At 34.7% G+C, this 21,344-nt stretch overlaps 1 protein-coding gene across 1 annotated transcript in view; it reads left to right on the forward strand.

Moving 5' to 3' along the window:
* LOC148942122 (UBA-like domain-containing protein 2) overlaps window positions 1–20,795 on the forward strand; it is a 47,017-nt gene extending 26,222 nt beyond the window's left edge. The window contains exons 2-4 of the mRNA XM_089103077.1: window positions 4,467–4,526; window positions 12,353–12,458; window positions 17,882–20,795. Of these exons, the coding sequence (XP_088959203.1) occupies window positions 4,467–4,526; window positions 12,353–12,458; window positions 17,882–18,066 (351 nt within the window). The 3' untranslated portion in view covers window positions 18,067–20,795. The remainder of the gene's footprint in view (window positions 1–4,466; window positions 4,527–12,352; window positions 12,459–17,881) is intronic.
* Window positions 20,796–21,344: the final 549 nt, after the last annotated feature.

Consider the following 21,344-nt stretch of genomic DNA (forward strand, 5'->3'; position numbering starts at 1 on the left):
GATCTAAACACAAGGTACACCATTGGAACTGCCTTGTCTGAAAAACCTAAAAAGGGAACTTACAGACCCTTGGCTTGAACAACAAGGAAAATCCATTGGCTTGAAAAATGGCTGCAACCACAATATTTTGGATTGAAAGCATCTTTTTTTTCCATTTCTCTTTCTCTGCAGCTAGCAGGGCATTGAAACTTCATAGTGACCTGTTTAATGGCTCATTTTAAAGGGAATTGCAAAATATAGTGCCTTTTGTAAGTAACAAAACAACAATTTTTAGGAGTAATTTTAATTGTTGTAGCATTGGAAGCTGCAATCTAGTAAATTTGGGTTGCTGATAATTAGGAGAATTAAGATATATGGTTACCCCCTGTTATATGTATATTTGCTCAATGTTTTTTTTTTTTTTATCTTCATTAGGCCTGTTCTTTTGCACTAAGATCTTACATCTAAGATCTTACAGCTCACTGATGGTAGCAAAATGTGTGAAAGACGCCATCTTTCTGCCATATAGAACAATGATGATAGAACTTTGATGATATACTCATCATTGTTCTTAGACCGCTGATCAGAGTAGAATGATGAAAGACGTTTGCAGTCAAAAGATGTAAGATCTTAGCACATAGATGAGTAAAAGAACGGCCCTATTAGAAAAAACCCTTGCTGTCCTTCCCCTACATTTTTGTGAATTGGTGTCACTGATCAATTTCTACCGACACCCTCTGCCCCTTCTTTAGAACTAATTCTGTATTTACCTGACTGCTAAATGAGAGTTAGGATGTTTTGGCATTAAAATGCACCCTTTGAGGCATCTGCCCTCCTCCAAAGTTTATATGACTACCCTTCCCATAAAAATATTATATCTTAACAATGCGTGACTTGAATAGCTTACAGCCCTTGCCTTGTGAGCTGGAAGGAGGAGGAGGGGTTCAAACCCAGAGGCATGGTCATTTGACGTTTGGGCTGTTTTTAACAAAATATCTATCTCAAAATTTTTATCAGATGTGTTTGGGGACAATGGAGGGGAATTTTCCATGGGGGGATGCATTAACCCCAATTGAACATCCCCCTAATCTTGCCCTGAAGGTTTCAGCTTAGTAGTAGTAGTAGCATTAGTGATTAGTGATGACTAATGATAGTAGCTAACTAATGTAGCATTAGTGATAGTAGCAGTCAAAGTAGTTGTAGTAGCATACACATATCACCTTTTACTTAGTTGAGTATCTCCATCAACATATACAGTAAGTTTCAACCTAATGCTCTAACTTGTTCGTGAGATAAAAATGATCCCCCTTTTGACAACCTGCATGTATGTAGGTAGTGCAATTTTATTTAGTTCAGCTTGCCCCTCAAAATTTCCTGAAATTCTCACCTTAATACCCTTAGCCTTAGGAGTAGTTGTGGCAAAATTAGTAGTTTTAGTAGTAGTAGTAGTAGCAGCATGCTTATCTTGACTTTTGGTGAATTGTCCCCCCCCCATCATTCCCTGAAAGTTCAAGCTTAATATGTCAAGCTGTTCCTGAGACATGCCTCTTTGATAACCGTTATGCACTTAGTGTATTTTGATGTAGTTCAACACTCCCCCCAGCATCTCCTTAAAGCTTCACTTTAATACCCTTAGCTTTTTTGGACACCCAGGATCAGACACCCCCTCCTCCACTTTCCCAATAGCAAATACCATATGTATGGGCAAAATGTGCCACTTACAATCTTTGCCCATATGGATGTGGGTGGGTCTTGTCATCCCCATAGGCATAGTTACTAGATCTTTCAATTATGCTTAACAAGGTGGTTGTTATTTAAAATTTTTATTGTAATATTTCTGGGGAAATAAGGGGCGTGGGGGATGTTGTTTGCCATCCAATTACTTTTTATCCATAAAAAGGGCACTAGAACTTTCAATTTTTAATTAAATGAGCACCCTGTAGTGTAAAATATTGAAAGCCAAACTGCTCAGCCATGACAAAACAAAGGGAGAAAAATCTCAAAATGAATAATACAACAATGGGTCTATAGCCTGTAGAAGGAAAGAATAAGACAAACTGAATGATATATATATATATTTTGCCTGTTTAAAACTAGGTGTATTCAGCCCTAAATATAGAAGAGACTATTTTAAAAATAAAATATAAAATTAGAATATAAAATTCTAAAACTAAAAACAATAAGAAAATAAAAATTACCCAATGTCTATGCTACATTTATAGTCAATACTACTGTGATTAAACACCACATGGTATTTATATGGATAATTATGAATGACTTCCATGAACACAAAAGCAACTGGATAAAAATAAGAAAGTGAATATGAAATTACTTGTTTTGTTGTGATACAATAGTTTTTTTTGTATATTATAAAGTAATTACTTTTTATTATAGTGTTGGCTTTAGAAGTCTTGTGTATAGCAATGTATTTTTGTTTTGATATTGCAGGATTTCCTTTAGTCTGAGAATGATTGTTTACAATTACTGGTGTTTTAGAGTTCAGAAGGATCAAAAACATTTGCAAAAAATAGCTAATACCATACATCATTGATGGTTGTTTGTAAATCTATTTTGTAGGTCAAAAATGAGAAAAAAAAAAAAAACAAATATGTCATTTAAGTCCTGCTGTACATTGAACGCTCTTTTCCAACTTAATAAACATGCCAATGTAATTCATCTCAGTTCCCTAAATTGTGCAAGATATAGCCTATTTCTAGATTTTGTACAAAAATTGGCTGATTTTGTAGGCTTGATTTTTTTTTTTTTACTTATCTCATATCAACTAACACAAAGAAGTCAAAAATGGTGTATAAAATACAGACACAAACGAACTTACATCTGAAAAACTATTATTGTTGTTTTAAAAAAAAATTAAATAAGCTCCCTATGATGACAAAACACTACAATTACAATCAGTGAGAACAATCAAACAGTTGGAAAGTAGAGCATTTTGCTGGTTTATAGATACTATATTTTTTAATATTATATTGTAGCTTAAAGTTTGTTAATGGCAAGAACCAACATTTGATGCTGACCATCAGCTGTGAGAAGACTACATGGTACATAGCATGCTTGCCTGTCTTAATTCATTAAATTTAAAAACAACTTTCCACAGCACAAATTTTTCAAAGAAGAGTAGAGCTACATTAAACCGAAGATGAGCAGAAATAAAGTCAAATAGTTTTTCAAGCATAAAACTAGTTATTATTAGCCTTGGCAACTTAGTATTCTTAACAATAAGTTTTGAAACCTATGCTTGCAACCCTGAACTTGCAAAACCTATTATTGTCCATTCATTTTGCTAAGACTTTTATCTAGAATGCTTAAATCATCAGCATAATGTTAGTCCGTGTTTTTTTTTGTTCTAATTTGATTCTGTGTTCTCCCATTGCCTTTGCTGAGCTCCTTAACACAAAGTCTATCAAAACGATCCATGTAAATGTGGTTAGAACACAGCCCTGCTTATCTCCTGATTTTATACAAAACCAGCTACTAGCCTGATTTTCTACCTTAACCACGGCAATTTTATCCTTGTACATATCACTTTAATGTATTTGCCTGGTTTAGGCTACCATACAATGATAGAACTTTTGCTAAAGCTCTCCTATCAGCTGAATCAAACGCTTGCTCGTAGTCTATAAAACTGAGGACTAAAGGTGTTTGATCACTTACTCACTTCAAAATTATTAATTTAAAAGTGAAACTTTGGTCAACACTTCCTCCATCCTTCCTACAACCACATTGTTCTTCTCTTAAAATTTATCTACAACATCCCTAAGTCTGAAAATTTCATCATACTAAGTAATCTGCTGCCTACAGAAACCAGGTTAATGCCTCTATAGTTACCACACTCACTCTTATCGCCTTTCTTATAGAGAGATTTAATTACAGCTTCCCTAAAATCCCTCGGTACTTTCCCTTTTTCAAAAATCATATTCATAACCTTCAGTAACCTAATTCGTGAACGGAGGGCTTACATATTTTTATAAATCTATCAAGCAACAAAGAAAGGCATTTAAACTTTTAATAATCACTCAAATGCATGTTTTAAAGAAGCAAGTTTTTGTTTTTCCAAGGTTCTTGCCAAAAGTTTAAAATACATGGTTAATTTTATCAAACACTAAATTCTCTATATTATTTAGGATACATTTTTCAACTGAAAAAATTGACCTTGTCTTTTGGACTAATCTTAGGCAGCTCCGCTCCCCTCCTATCTCTGTGAAGGTACAGACATATATATAAGCATACAAGTTGAACAGTTCTTTTTTATTATAAATTATTGTATAGCTATTCTGATTGAAATCATCGTTTTACTCATTTTTAGCTCAGTATCACCAGTTTTTGTAAGTTTTCTTTCTTTGCTTTTTTTTGTCTAATAAGGCAAATATCAGATTGAAGATATGGTCATCAATGCCATTACAGCAAAAAGTAACTTTATACTTACCTATAAAAACTCGATTTTTAAAGTTTGATTTCTCTATTTTTAGTCAGCGCTAAGTATCTTCTTCCAAGAATTTTCACCCCAAGGACACTCTCATTACAATCAGGTAATTCACTTTTGTTTTTATGTAATTTTTTCCAATTCTAATTTCGGAACAATAAATTAGTCCCCCAAATCCACATCCCACATAGCTCAACCCCTGCTATTCAACTCCATACAACAACTATGAAAAAGCCAATTCCAAGAGGACATTGCTTGAATTTGGTGGGATTTGAAGTTAAAAGAATGATATATTCATTCATTTTTCTTATTAATTGCTTTGTTGAAAACTTTATGTGTTTTAAACAGTCTTATAAAGAACTAATGAAAATTAAACTGAGTATTTATTAAATGATTATATTAGTTGCTGAAAGCTCAGCAATTCAAGATTTTATTTCACTGTAATTTTATTTTCAATGTTGTGATAAATACAAAAGAAAATGTTTGTATTATAATTCGTTTTCAGTAAAGCGCCAATCATGCAGTAGGTTTTGACTTTTACAGTTAGGGAAGGAGCAGTTACCAAACTCTTCTTTGTAGTGATTTTTGTTAGTTTTAAGCTTGATTTGCTTATTCAATTTAAGTTTTACTTGGTTAAAGATTTATTTATTCATTTAAATTTGTACTTGTTGTATGTTTGTTTGCTATGATTGTTTATTTAATTTCTGTTCATTTTGGGCTTCATTATTCTTTAATTGTAATTTCTGTTCATTTTGTGTGAACTGTGAATTGTTGTAGGAATTTATTTCTGCTGATCTCAAGTTTAATATGTACTTTTCTGTGAAAAACTTCTTTTTCGGAAAGTTTTTTTTTTAATTAATCTAAATAAGCAAACATAAGGATTGCCACTAAAATATTTAAGTTTTCTTCTAGGCAGTCATGAAGGGCATCTTATTAATATTTGCGACGGATTACAGGTCAAGTGGTCGTTTTAAAATGCCCATTATCGCTTATTCTATTTTAGCTGCTTTTTTGGGCCTACCTTAATATTTTTTTTTGAAGGGAGTTGCTTGAGGAGTTTGTTAAAGGATAGTCACGCTATTAATAGGAGCTTATCTTTTTCAATGTCGTTTTTTCTTTTTTTGACTAAGAGCTCCAAGATTATTTTTATTTTTAACAAGGTACCATAACAAGAGTAATTTATCTTAAAAACTATAAACAATAAAAGACGGGGAATAGGAGTGAAAAGTATAGCTATTAAAGTAAAAGTGGCAAGAAGAAGGCTTATTGCAAATTATACTATATGATTTCTCATGTACTGTTAGCTACAACTAAGGTATTACAAGTTTGTTATCATTTTATTCCTCTGTCAATCAATTGGTCAGATTTCGTGGCAAGTTACAGCTTTTCAACCCCAAACTCTTTTCATACATAACTACATCACTTTTATCACTTATTACGCAGATGGAGAATAATCATGACCATTTCTGGTTGAGTCAAAGTTAACACTCTTCTACTTTTTTTTCTATTTGTTTTCCTTACGAGGCATAAATTTGAACCTGTATTTTATTTTCTTCCATAGATATTTTTTTTTCTCACTCAGAAAAGTGAATCTGGGGAAAAATAGTTTACTCTGGTAGATGACTGCAACAAGCCTCCATGACTAAGCCCCAAGACCGCCAGGCCAGGTTTAAATAAATAAAACAGAAAAAGCGGCACCAAATCAGGATAGCTTTTCTTTTTAATCAATTTAAAAAAACATGTTTTAAAAAGCAAGTTTTTCAAAGAAACATTACTGATATTGAAGTTTGAGACGAGTAAATAATATACAAAATAAAACTTAAAACAAACAGAAATTACTATGAACAAATGAATGAAACCTATAATAAACTGAAACTAAAATGAATAATCAGGTCAAACATAAAAAATAACAGAAACTACAATGGATGAATCGATGAAACCTAAAACGAACTGGTTTGTAAAAGGACTGATTTGTAAACGGCTTTTCAATCTAACTCCAATCTAATCGGAGTTAGAATTGAAAAATCCAATTCGAGGTAAAAAATGTTGCAATTTTTGTGACCAACCCAACAAGCTTGAATGAAATCTCATGAAAATCTTTTATTTTTGGAATTTGGTCGGACCGTATGCGGTCAATCAAAGGGAGTCAGAGGTTAAGCATACAGTTGCCCAAAGGGTGTTACAGACAGAACGCACATACTGTTTATCAAGGGGGCTAGAGACAGGACGATAGCACTGTTAAGTAGGCTAAAGGCGAACAGAGAAAGATCGCATGTACTGTTTACCAAACCAAGAACCAGAGTGGATCCACTGTTTACCAGTGGGGTTTGAGACAGAGTGTGTGCAATATAAACCCAACAGGACTTGGGGACAGAGTGTGCCCATGGTTGACCAAAGGGGTTCAGAGATAGAGCATGTTTACTGTTGGCAAAAGGGAGTTTCAGACAGAGCCTACGCCCTGTTTGCCAAAGGTTGTCTGGGACAGAGTGCACACGCTTGAACAAAAGTTGCCAGAGATACAGCATACACATTGGTAACCAAAGGTAGTTGGACATGGAGTCTAAGCTTTGTCGGAAAAAGAGGGTCAGAGAAGAAAGACAGGCACCACCAACCAAACAAGGGTTGGAGGCTGAGTGTATGGGTAGTGGGTCTAATGTTGGGCCATTCAAGCCTGCTGACTGAAAATCTCTTTAGAAGTCTTATTTCAAGAGGTGTTATTTGTCCACCTTTAAAGTAAAATTTGTCTGTATAGTCACTATTTGTACGGCCTGTTTGGATGTTTTAGGTCCTTGAAATTGGAGCCACTCGTATCATGTTACTTCCGGAGGCGTATTCTGGGCCTTTTGACCTTTCTGATTAAAGTTGCTCTCTTTAAATTTTGAGCCAATGCCATATGGGTCCGAGGGGCTATCAGGGGTACCTGGGGCTTCCAATGGCGACAAGTTGTCCTCCAATTAGTTTCGGTGCTGAAAAGGGGCGCTGGAATTTCCAATTTTCGATTGGATGAGTGCACTCAAATTTTGACAACTGTCGCCTCTGTATAATGAGTCCAGGGGCAGAAAATTAAAAAGTAATGCATAGGAGCCATGTCAAACTCGTCTCTCATATACTTAATAAATAGTACAAATTGTGGACCAAAGGATACTGGGGACACAAGATTACGTATTTTTGACCTAAATGGTTCAGAGAAGGATCATACGAAGTGTTAGCCGACGATGTCGTTGACGAAGCTTATGCATTGTTTACTGTTGGGGGTGGAGATGAACCATACATAAGATTGAGCAAGGGATCTGGAACTGTGCTCACGTGGGGCGGGGCTTCATTTTTGTTTTTCAATCGTTTGGGTGTCTTGTCTATTTATTTATTTTCCTCGAAGTCGAGGAATATATAAAATACTCCAATGAAAATCCTAAAAATACTACAACCGCGTAATTAAAAAAAGACACTACAGTCGTATAATACAAAGCAACGATGTACAATAGACTTAGAAACGTAACCGAATAAAATGTGTCAAGAAAAAAAGAATCAATATCTCAAGCGTTATGTAAATTCTGGGAAAAAGAGAAAAGGTTATGGATAGAGACAAAATCGCGAATTGATGAAAAATCGCAAATTTTGAAATCTTGAAAAAGAAGGGAAGGATAGAGAACATATGGGAGGGCTATTGCGCTGAAAAGAGAACCTAATGTACCCTTCGATAGATACCATATAGCTGTACTGTTGATCCAAATGCCTTTCTAATTTCTCTGGAATATTTACAATCAGCATTTACTTCGTGTCTCGCGCTGGAGCACAATAAAGAAATCAAAGATAAACAACAGTACTAGAAATTGGAAATGAAATACTATCGCAAATTACTGCGATACTTGTTTTTGACTGCACTCAGGTTTTTTGGGAGTCAGCAATATGGTTGTGTTGCAAAGTTAATTTGATAATCATGTTGCAGCCAAGGATTTTCTAGCTCCAAGAGCTGCTGGATACGTTCGGTGTAATTGTCTGCTCTTGTTCACCAATAAAGCTCCGATGATGTTTCTGAATTCCAACCAAGCCTTCTTTTGAAATTCCGTCACCATTGCAATGAAATGTTTGTCTTTAACGAGTTGCCAAATCCGCGGGCCGTCAAGCAAACCAGCCTACATCTTTTCAAATAACAGGCTAGGAAATTCTGAAACGAGATGTTTAAAACAGTCTTCTTCAACCAACAAAGCTTTGAAAAATTGCTTCATGAGACAGTGTTTTATATACAGATGCGGAAATATAGTTTATTTCTGTCCACATGTGCCTGGTGTAGGTTGTTTGGTTCTGCTGGTCAGACTTTTTTTATACCCATGCTTCTCACTTTCTTTTCTATCCCACATACATAAAAAAATAGGTGTACAAAATAGGATACCACGTTTCTCTTTGAATCATATATTGCTGACCAAAGAGGAAGTAGGTCATTTTAAGGTCAACTTAGATGATTCATCAGTGCACATGGCATCTTAAAAAATCATTGACTCTTTGTATCTTCCTGTTTTTACTTGTAGAGGAGAAAACACTTCAGGCTCTGCTTCGAGATATTGATGAACAATCACCATTTAGTTGCATCACAGTCTGAGATTCCCAAATCTTCTGTTATATCATATGCTACTACTACTGATACTACAAGCAATTCACTTCACCACCAAGCCACCTGAGGCCAAAACAGCTGTGCACACTCGTCCTCCACCCCAGTCTATTCAAAGTTTCACTCTTTGTCTCCGCCGAAGAAGTTCGAATTTCCTTTCAATTGAGTTCTTCCTATCCCATTCGGGGACGACAACTGCTTGTCGTTCGGGCCCAGATAGATGGGCACAAAGAACAATCTTTGTTAATCTGTCATGCTTCATGCGTATAGCCCTAGAAAGTGAGCTAGGACTATACCTTTTGTATTGCTTGTTATGCGTTAAGTATTCTTTCTCTTGATCTAAAGTAGAGTACCTTATCTCATTTTTCAAGCAAGTTTTTCTGGTACGATCTTGATACTAACAGCTCTAAGTCTTTTTTGTTTATTTTCCAAGCTGATGGCAAATCATTTAACACGTGCAAATCAATTCTTTTGCATACAGAATTATCTCCAGTTTCAGAAGTTTCGTTGTTAATGTTATGTTGATGTTCACCAGGCTCATAATCTCAGATTTCCTAAGTGGCATTTCTTCAAAAACTGGAACTGGAATTTGGGATTATTGAGGCACTTTATTTTTTTTCATGGGCTATCCTGACGCATTTGCAATACGAAAACAACAACCACCTGAGCTATCCCTGGGCTCTTGGCAAACCCTTAGCATATAAGAACTGAAATTTATCATGTGTTTCCTTTGTGCACACCTTTAAACTTGGCACACAGCTTGCACACTGCAAGGCAACCGTGATTCGTCTTTATAAGAACGACCTGCTTGACTAATGTACTGGTGTTTGCCCTATGATTGGGAAAAGCTCCTGATCCGCAAAAAAAGTTAATCGGAATTGATTATACATTTGAGAAGCAAATTAGCAGAGGCAGACATGGGGAAAGGTTTCAGTTTATATGCTAATACAAATAAACACTAATAACCTTATATAGGCTACAAGTAAGAATTCAGACTCGTGTTGGAACACGTTTCAGTAAATCAGACTGACACAGAACTTCTCACCACTGTTTCTCAGGTGTGACTGAACTATTTTAATACGTTTTAATATTCTTCCTCTTAATTGTTTTTGAACTGCGTTTCTTATGAAGTAAATTTAATGTTTTATTTAACTTTTGCTATTTTTCTTTTCATTCTGGAATATTTGTTATCACTTTTTTCCTAAGGTAATCAATTGTTCAAATTTTATGGCACCTGCCGGCCTTTCAACTTTAAACTCTTTTCATAGATAACTACATCACTTTTATTACTCATCACACAGATGGAAAATAATCACGACCATTTCTGGTTGTGTCAAAGTCAGCACTCTTCTATTTTTTTATTTTTTTTACGTAGCAGATATTTGAATCTTTATTTATTTTCTTCCATAGTTATTGTTTTTTCTTGTTTCACTTTAGCTCATTTTTAAAACTTCCCTACGTTTCATGGTCGTCTTTTTAAGTTCTATTGTTTTAGTCTGCTTTATGTAATTTTTATTGTTTTGATTTTTCTTTTTTTACTGAACTGTGTTTTTATTATGTAATATACATCTTATTTTTGTTGATAGTTTGGTTTATTTCACTTTCATTTGGTAGTACGTCATATTATCCCTCTTACTATCGCTATGAATCAGGCTCTGGAGGCAGACCAATAATGTGCAGATCTTTCTGTTTCTTTAGCACACAGAGCTGCTATTGAATAAGTTGATAATGAAAACAGAAATATATTTACACTTTCCTTTTCAGTGAAACTCGTTATGAAAAAGCTTTTATTTCAAAAGGAGAAAAGGGGGGATTATATTAAGTTTTTCACCAAGTTGAGAGGCTTAGAAGCAATGGCTAATTAGAGTAAACCCGAGATAGATCTGTCAAGACAGACCAGTTCTGTGAGCTATTTGTAGGCTATTGGAGACCAAAAAATGATTCAAGGATTTATGACCGACTATATCCACAGGACTTGCAGACAAGTGAGTGACTGTTCATATTATATGAGCTTTGCCTACTGGGAAAGCCTACTGGAGTTGCAGTGGGGGTGATCGATATTTTTCGTGTTGAATTATCGACTTGGTGGAAGTGATGAAAGACTTGAGAGCAAATTATACTTGAAGCTAATTAGAGTAAAGCCAATACAGATCGGAACGAGGTTGAGGACGAAGTCCTTGACCGACTGCATTGATTTTTGAATTATCAACTTGGTGGAAGTGATGAAAGGCTTGAGAGCCATAGCTAATTAGAGTAAAGCCAAGACAGACAAACAAGACAGAAAGAATCAGTATACCTATTTTACTAAAAAGGGGTAAAAAATCCAACTCAACTGAACTTTATTTTATTTATCTTCTGGAGCCTTTCCGAACTGCTGCACGAAATTCCTTTTCTATGGAGTAAAAGTAAAGAAAATGGAATAATTACCGATGATCCATGTATCAAGGGCCTCGGTTTAGTATTTAAAATTAATTTTTACTCATTCAAATTTTAGACTAAAAGGTAGGCATCGCAATGTTTACCAGTTTTTCAATAGAAGGGATCCGAAGTAAATAGGAACTAAACCTGTCTTCTTGATCTAAAACAAATGAGGTGACCCCGTTGCTGGGTAGTCTTTCTAGCTCCTTTGTCAGCAACCCAGCAGACTTACTTGTTTGTATGTCTTTGTGGTATTACAGTTTGTTCCTCCTAATAATTTTATTTGAGCTTAGCAAAAGTCTTGGTGACCAATTAAAAGGCAAAGTTTTTCCTATATTGTATGCTTCAATCGTTAAAGGAGTAAGCATAGAGCATAAAATTATAAATATGCCCAGGAGGAGGCTTAAAAACGTATTTTCTTCGCCCACTTTCAAGACAGAGAGCTGTTTTTCTTGGCTAGAAACACAGTCAACAGAAGCAAATCAGTTAGTTGTTGATTAGCAGTAGCAAAACAGATCCAACCAACTGTTGAAGTTTTGTTTTTGAAAATGTGACCAAAATCTTTGAAAAAATTGAAATGTCATCCAAAGTCTATCTTGTAGATTTCTATAAGTAATTCTTCAAACGTTATTCTGGAAAATCCTAAATCCCAATCTTTAACAGTATTATTACTTTAACGGAAATTTCCATTTTAATCGAATGTTCGGAAGTCAAATTTTCAGGAATACTGTTAGGAAGACTGGTTGTATTTCTTGTCACAGGACATTGCAAAAACTTAGACTTTCCCGCTTATTAGGATAAATTATTTATTTCTACTGAACTAAAAGCTATTCAACTGCTATAAGTATTTTAGATTATTTTTGTACTTTGTGATATATTTGTGGGTATAGCTATTGAATTTCTTGCAGTTATGTGCCCCTGCCAACACGCCAGCAACGCCTCCAAATTTTCCAGATGCACTAATGGCCCTTTCAAAATGGTCTACGGCAGAGAGACATAGCCTCTCTCCGTCAGGTATGATATAGTTTTTGGTAATGTAAAGTCTGTAGAACGCCAATCGAGTCAGTTAGAATCGAAACTTATTACGTCCTTTCGGGTGAAAAGGAGGTAAATACTCCTACGACAAAAAAAAAAAAATATTTAGATTAAAAGCTAAAGCTAAATCTAACCATGTTATGTAGAATTTCAAATCAGATGTTTTGATTTCTGATTTCTACCCACTCATTTGCCCTATGTATTGTAATTACAGCAGATGAATGTGCATAAAACTACGAAAATACGTCAACCTTTAAAAGCTCTTTTATATTTCAGTATGTAAAAGGCTGTTTGAACTTTCTTAAGCAGTGAATTCTGAATATGAATTTTTAAAGCCAAAACTACTATGCAACCTTGTTTCCGTATTTAGCTTTCGAATTGAGTGAATCACATAAACGCTTTGGAAATGTTGTTTTCGTACCTTGATAACCAAATCTGAACATTGCAGAGGGGTTTGGGGTGTGCTCCGTCCTAGTATTCGTCAAAAGGACCTCTGGGGAGAAACGGGGAAAAATTTGGGTATGTAAATGTAATGTAATTTTAGTTTTGCCCTTCCCCCTGTAAAAAAAATCCTCTTTGATTTTCAAATGCAATGATCATAGTTCCTATTACTGATCGCATAGTAAAGAAACTAGATGAGAGATTTTTCCCTGTGTCCGGCGTATTCCCACTTCGGAAAATCCCCCTTACCATTCTCCCCTGGAGAATTATCCCCACATGTAAAATTGAGAAGCAAAAGGGAAATTAAAACGAGACAAAAGAATAAAGAAAAGAAGGAAATATGGGAATTCCACCTATGTTCCTAAATACTTGCAGAATATATGCTGTAGAACCAAACAGTTCGTGGTAACGATCTGCAAGTAAAGAGCAATTTAGGCCAATAATAACCAACACTCTAAAAAGGGAATTTTGAAAGCAATTAATGTCTCAAAAGAATTAGTTTTTGTTCTGATTCCAAATGTACAAAGTTCACTGGGTTTAATGTTATACGTCAAACGCCAAGAGGCTGAGAAAATTTGCCTGATTATCGAAGAATGGGGAAAACACCCCCAAAAAGGCAAGTGATCTCAATGAAAATTGTACCATCAGATTCTGCATATGAGGGAACCCTACCGTGGAGGTTTCAATCTCCTAACAATAATGTTGAATTTTGCATTATTTCCCAGAAGAAAGATCAGGGATGCGTGTTTCATTTATTTATTTATTGTTTGCCAGGGTGATTGCATCGAACCAATGGTCCTAGAAGATCGCGAGAGGATTCATTTGAACAGAAAATATAAGTTGTGGACCTTTTAAGGTGACCAAAAAGATTTTACCATGCGACAGTCCTATTTTCTACCATTTTGTGGCACCAAACTACGATTTTGCCCCATGAAGGACCAAGTTTCTATCGGTTATAAATTATAATACAGCCAATCGATATAAAAGTATAAAAAAAACTACTTATTGAGCGTCCCAGTTGTGGGGGAAGTAACACGGAGGTTGCGGTTGTGCATTCGTTCCTGAAAAGTCACATTGTCCATGCACATACAGTATATGTATTTCAGACTGTAAAAGCTTTTGCTGTATGCCTAGTGGGCGACACCCAATAATTTCTATTTTTGAACAGAGCATGATAAATTTTTGAAAACTCTCTTTAGTTAAAGTATTGTTTGCTTATTTGGAATAAGCAAATCTGTCAATCTTACATTTGCTGGGTTTTGACTTAAAATTTGACTCCTTGTTATTTGAATTAAATTAGAAAGAAAAATGTCCCTTAAAGGTAATTCAGGCGAGAAAAGATTCTGATGTACGCCTTGTGGACGCATTCTCGATCGCCAGGGGGTGAGCTGATATCATGTATTGTAGTTGTCGACAAGAGTGACACGTATGGGAAAGAGGAGAAGGCCCTCTCCCAATGTTTTCTGCCAGTCTAATAAAAAATTGAAGTCGATAAAATGGTGGTGTGAACCGCCATTATTTGATTTGCTTGTCTTTTTCTTTTTAGAGCAAGTAGGCTGATGGAATCTCATAAAATCCATAAAAGCAGTTCAGTCTCAGGCAATGAAGAACAAAATAAAGTATATTAACAGCAATATCACTGAAATCAATCGGTAAAAAGACTAGCCAGTCGGTAAATCTTCGCCCCCAAACATTTTGGCTAGTGGAGCCTCTGGTCCAGACCATGGGAAGTAAATACTCGTACCTCTTAGTCATAGACTGTTATCTCTGTGCACTTCAATCATAGGGCAACTCTTCTACTGTTGCAGCTAATTTGATATTTTCAAGTTAATTTGTTTTGCCTTTATCTTACCCTGCTATGATAACTCAACCCACAAAAACACGAAAAAAGAATTAAAATAGATAAAAATATAAAAATAAATACTATAGGGCATTCTATGCAATGCATTCTGCCTATATTTTTAAATATAGGTGTAATAGTCCAAAATGTTTTCTTCATTATTTTTATTTGTCATTTTTTCTTATAGGTAGCTGAACTTTCCTTCGGGGGAATCTTTTGGAAGGAATTTTCTGGGTGGTTGGGGATATGCCTAGCACCATTTTTCACAGCCACAATTTTCATATTTGGAAAGTAGACTCTTAATAGGAAGATATTTTTTGTTTGAAAAAATAAAATAAAAAAGAGACCGAATTGAATGCTATTTAGCTATATAAGTAGTTTACTGTGTTTAAGTGATCATACTAAAATTTGACAACTCCATATTTTTTTTTTCATTATTCTAATGCAGGTTCTCACGATGACCCCAATTTAGATGCATTTGCTTATGTTAAAACATGGCGGAAAGATGTCGACTGTCTTACAAAACAACTGAGAAATAGTCCAGATCTCGTCCATGATGGCCCTGTTGAATCTAACAATGGTACTCAGACGCTGTTGACACTCCACAGAGTGTCCACATGAGATAGCTTCATAGAAAAATGTGCTCCAACTTCTCGGAACTTGAAATCACGTCATAAGTAAAAATTGGTACTGCTCTTCTGCAATTTACACTTGGTTAAGGAACTGGCTCCGCCTGCACACATAACAATCTTGGACAGAGCGAGTTTAATTCCTTACCCTCTCCACTAGTTCAGTCGTACTCTTCCTTGAGTGTTTTGTGTGGTTGAAGCTGTATTCATTGGCTGCACTGAGGTTGCCCAAGGTTATACAGTTTTTAAAACGCTTCCGTTTTGGAATTTTCATCTCGAGCGGTTTTCAAGTTTAAACCTATGCTTGAAATTGTTCTGGAGTTGTTTTTTTTATGGAGCTTGTGTTGTAGCAGTGTATATGATATGGTACAGTTTTCATTTTAGCTCCAGTTGCAGTCTGGGTGTGCTCACGGACACTGACACATCCTGTCCTGCAAAAAGCTTGTGCAGGACCTGTTTGGATTAACCGTTGTTATACCTACAGGTATATAAACTATGCATCCTATGTTTGACGCGAAATTCGCCATCAAAACATTATGAAGGAGTAAAGGCTACCGTATTGATTCAACGGAAAACTGTCTTGTCAATGCAAAAAAAAGATGTAGGGTAAGACACCCAGTAGTCGGCCACCTGCCTATTCTCGGACAGAATGTAACTAACAGGGAACCTACCTCTAGGCTAATGTGAATAGAAACTTTTTAGAAGACGAAAACAGTATTTTCTGTCCAAGAATAGGCAGGTGTCTAGAGGTAGGTTCCCTGTTAGTTACATTCTGTCCGAGAATAGGCAGGTGGCCGACTACTGGGTGTCTTAACCTAATATGCAATGAAAACAAGAAAATTTTCTCTTGTTTTGAAAATTTTAGAATTATTTTTGTGTTTTTTATGTGTCGCCTGTTTCTTAATATTTTTTTTTCATCTCGAAAAAAAAAATAATACCCTCCTTCATTTAAGTTAGTTTGTTGCGTATATGCCAACGCCTGACATGTTGGTAGAATCTGCCTAATTTTTAGGCAGTATTGGCCTTAAGACGATATCTCATAGTACGCACAAGTTGAATTTATCCCCCTCTCTCTTTCATTTTTTTTGGGCGGGGAGAGGTTGTAGTAGTAGATATTTTCTTAGGAATATTTCCAAGGTTGAAATGACCTTTCAGGGAATTTTAATATATGAACTGAGTATTCAAATGTGATAAAGATTCAAATAGAATATATGACGTGGAAAATCTTCCCGCGTTGCTTTTTTTGTCAGCCTCATGCCCTTTAGCTGTGTTCTCTGCTCCCTCGGCTGCTATTCTTTCTAGCTTTTCCCCTGTTAGACTCTAGCCTTCTTTTTTTTAGCCATTTTTTCAGGCCTACTTTTCCTGGCAGTCTCTTGCCTTATTTTTCTGGCTCCCCTATTGCCCTTTTTTAGGTTTTTATGTTAGAACCATCATAAGTGTGCGCATCTATGGCATTTAAGTATCTGTAATTTGTTCTTAAAAAGAAACTTCACTGTTTTACTTTCTTAATAAAACACTTTAATATTATTTTAAAACACAGGAAAATATGGGTGCGATTACCTTTTCTTCATCGTGACCTCAATTTCCGCCCTTTTGTTTAATTTGACTTTTTCTAGTGCATTTTTATTCTCATGGTTCCAAAATTATCCTGCAAAGGTTATGTTTATAGCTTGAATAGGTTAGCTGTAAATTCAACTAAAAGAATCACAGACAGTTGATTTATGTATACACTATACTGTCCTGTGTCAGTTTTCAGAGGCTGGGTCCTCGACTACTAACCAATGAGTCGTCTAGGTCGGTTCTTTGGTTCTTGCCCTTCGCTCACTTGGACCCTCAGCCCTCTATTGTTTTCTTTTTCTAAAAATACATGAAAATAGCTTAAATAGATGAATTTTAATGCAATGCCATTTTTGAAAATTGCTTAAATGTATGAAAATGTTTATGCAGTGCCATTTTTTCAACTCGTCATATTTCTAGTCATATTTTCAGTTCATCACTATATATATATATATATATATATATATATATATATATATATATATATATATATATATATATATATATATATATATATATATATATATATATATATATATATATATATATATATATATATATATATATATATATATATATATATATATATATATATATATATATATATATATATATATATATATATATATATATATATATTTTTTATATATATATATATATATATATATATATATTAGTACCGGGAGACCGGCAGCTTCGCCGCCGGGCCATATCATGGCTACGTGGTTGTATATAAAGATTCTCATTGTCGCTTGTCTTCTAACCGCAGACAATGTAAGCCTCTTCTTGATGTCATGGCGTCATCATAGGTTCAATACAATGTAGATTTCTATGAAATTTGCCATCGAAGCTGCTAAACTGTCCAAGTTAGAAAAGGCGAGCTCTTGCCAAATAATTTTGTACTTGTAGAGTTTTAACTGTTCTTTTTTTTTAAGGAACGAATTCTACCTCTTCTCAGCCAGTACAAAGCCAATATCAAAACCAATATCATTCAGCACATATGTTTAATGGTCAAGGTAGTGCTAGTAGTCAACAAATTACTGCTGGAAATGGTGTAACCCCTTTCACTAATCAAAGCCCAGCCCAGCAGATCAGATCCCATTTACATTCTCAGAGATGAATTTTTATGTTCTATTAGGCAAAAATATTACGTGTGACTAGTGAATTTTCTTTCCTTTTTTTTTCTTTTTTTTTAGTTTCATTGATTTTGCTTGTTAGTAGTGTGAGAAATTTAGTATGATGCCCAGTCATTTAAAATCCTTAGATAGTATATCTTGTTTCTAATTTTGGGGTTATAATTACTTGGCATCATTAATAATAACTGGTGTTATTATAAAGTAATGCAAAAATTCGAATGGCTCCTTACGTAAATCGAATTGGGAGAGCAATTTAAATTTGCAGCAGTAACAGAAATCTATAGAACGTACCCTAGTATACCTTTGTGAATGTGTATAGCATATGTTTTGTTTTGTTTTTAACACTAATAGGATTGTAGTTTTTTGTTTTTCAGTTAAATTTGGATTTCTGTTTTTTTTTTTTTTTTTTTTTTTTTTTTTTTTTTTTTTGTGTTAATTAGAATGACTACCTAGAAAAAGTAAGACTTCTGAACAAAGAATGACTGTATTATCGCCCAAAATTTTAGAGATATGGTTTAGTATCTAAGAATAAAATGGCTTGAAAATTTTGTATGACCTATTCTGGTGCAGATGCTTGACCTAGATGGTTTATTTTGTATATAGTTTCCAATGGGGATAATAGCAATTGACCTGTTATCTTAAATGAATTGGTTAATAATGGGACGGAAGGCTTAGTGATACTTTTAAAGTGCAACGTTTAAAAACTTGTTATTTCCTTCTTTTTTTTTTTAACGAGATTCAAGTCTTCAAGTATATTCAAATTTGTATCTTTCGGGTAGATAGAAGACCTCAAAATTATATAGACACCAAATAACGCTATTTTATGCGATCTCCATGCGTCTTTTCTTTATTGACGGAAAATTCATGTTGCTGATCAGGTATGTTCTGCCCCTATGAAATCTAGATTATCTTGGGGCTATCTGTGATATTTTAGTAATATTTGGAGTCTTGTAATTATGAGTTCTTTAGTTACAATAGCAATTGCGAGATGTATTGCCGCATTGACAAATCATTTCCATACAAAACCGCAAACTATCGGCTCTTTCGTTTTGAATCTTAGCATCGCTAATGTTATGTAAAATCATATTTCCAAGGAACCAAGAGAGGCCTTTTTTTCTTTAAATTAGGTAATGTTCTAGACTTCAAAGCTTATGGTCCCTGTGTGGGTTTTTGGTAAGTCATTTTTCTAGAGTCCTACAATTTTAATGTTTCAAAATAAAACAACAATTTTGCTATCATTTAGTAGCTGGAAGTCGGCTTGAAAGGGCATGAAAAACAAGCAAAAATAATAAAATTTGTTAAGCAAGTCTAGATCATTTTTTAAGAAAAACTATAACAAATATCACATTTCTGACTCGTTAAATTGATCGATCTAAAACCAACAAGCCCAATAATGTAATAATGTTATCTCTTTGTGCAAAACACAGCTATAGGCTTGTCGCAAAATCGCGCATGCCAGGGGGGAAAATGAAACAAGTTAGACGAATACAATTCGTTTGAAAATTAGTGTGAGAAACAAAACAAAGGGATTTAGGTGTTGTTATTATACAAAGTGATAAGGTCTTATTTATTTATATAATAATATTAAAGTCCAGTTTATAATCTTATTGTTTTTTACATATAAATGTTGCTTTTTTGTGAAATGTCTAACTTTTTTCTTTTAATTCATGAAATTATATTCACTTCCTGGGCTTAGTCAGTAATTTACTGAGTAGAGAAAAGACTCAGGCATTCCCTGGAATTGAGAAATTTTTTTTTGTTTTCCTCAAGACTGTTCGACTTTAAAACTTAAAAAAACTATCAACACTCCATTTAGAAATCTCGCTTTTTCTAAATGTTTAATTTTGTATAGACTCCCAATCAAAGGTATCCATTGATTTAGTACTCACTGAAGTCTCAAAAATAAGGAAGTAAAGACTTGGTCATACCACGACACTACTTTGGCCCCCTAATAGCAAAATCAAATCAGTTGCCTTAAACAACTAAGCACCTAAATGCAGAGTTTGAGATACCAAGTCCCCGTCTAGATTTAGTCGCTATTGACTGCTACTAGTTGTGAATGCATAAAACACCCTGAAAATCTTCTGACATTGGGGTTCGATTCCATGACCATCTCACTATTTTTTTATTTGGTGGTTCATATGTTAAAATGTACCAGAGTTGGGATATTTCTGTCCAAAGAACGACCTGTTTTTGCTTTACACCCAGGGTACACCCCCCTCCCCCAAGTTTGAATTTCAGGTTAGGTTATATTTTCAGAAAAAGGGATTGGCTGAGAATTTTTCCTACTCTAGTGGTTACTTCCTTATTTCAAAGGTATAGACTTGACAGCTTTGGTGGTCCTTGACAGCTCTTAAGTCTGAAAAGAGTAAAAAGTTGTCTTTGAATTTTATGATTGCGTGGATTTCACTACAAACATTATTTAACCCTAAGAAGTGTTTAACCTTCTACTACGTTTGCCTTGAAATTTAAGGCTCTGATTGTAAAAAAGATTGTTTGTTTCGTTATTTTGTATGTTCCACACAAATAATTTATTGACTAAAAAAAAGAAGGAAAATTGAAAGGGAGGCAAATGCCAGCTCTTGGCTAGAGAGCAATCGGACATATTGATTCTTTCATTGGCGTTTTTAAGTTGCAATAAATGGTAGTATTGTCTTATATCTAGGATAGTTTTTTGTTCCTTTAGGATGTATAGACTAAAATACAAACCTTGCATTTTTGTTTTTTATTGTCTGGTTAGAAATATAGATCAATATACAGCAAAAATCAACCGTTCAGTTACCAAGGAGCATGTCATGGGTGGCATGGTTCGGAGGACATAGGTGTATTTTTTCCAATCAGAAGAATCAGCTATCCTCGCTAGTTGCTTGGATTATGCTGTTAAAGTCGATATTTTAAATACTACTAAAATTGTGGAGTAGCGATGTCTTTTGGGTTTGGAAAGCTATGGCTTAGACCCGTCAAATGAGCAAATTTTCATTGGAGTTGGCTTCTTAGGGGGCTATCCCTTCTTTTAAAACTCCATTATAGTACTGTTTGATCGCCCTGGTTAAAATTTGGATATGTTTCAGCAATGCTGGTAACTCTTCAACCGAGTAGTCAGGCATCCAAATTGCGCATAAAACGATTTCGATATAAACCCTTTAATTCCTTATTTCTAACATTATTTCCTAGGAGGGAAAATAACAGCAAAAACTTAAATTTGTATTTTGAAAAACCAGAACTAGTGTTTTGACCAGTCCATCATGTAGATCGAGCTGAA

The sequence above is a fragment of the Artemia sp. Qi Xiang Cuo genome, chromosome 17 (genome assembly GCF_049724085.1).
Source record: "Artemia sp. Qi Xiang Cuo chromosome 17, ASM4972408v1, whole genome shotgun sequence".
NCBI lineage: Eukaryota > Metazoa > Arthropoda > Branchiopoda > Anostraca > Artemiidae > Artemia > Artemia sp. Qi Xiang Cuo.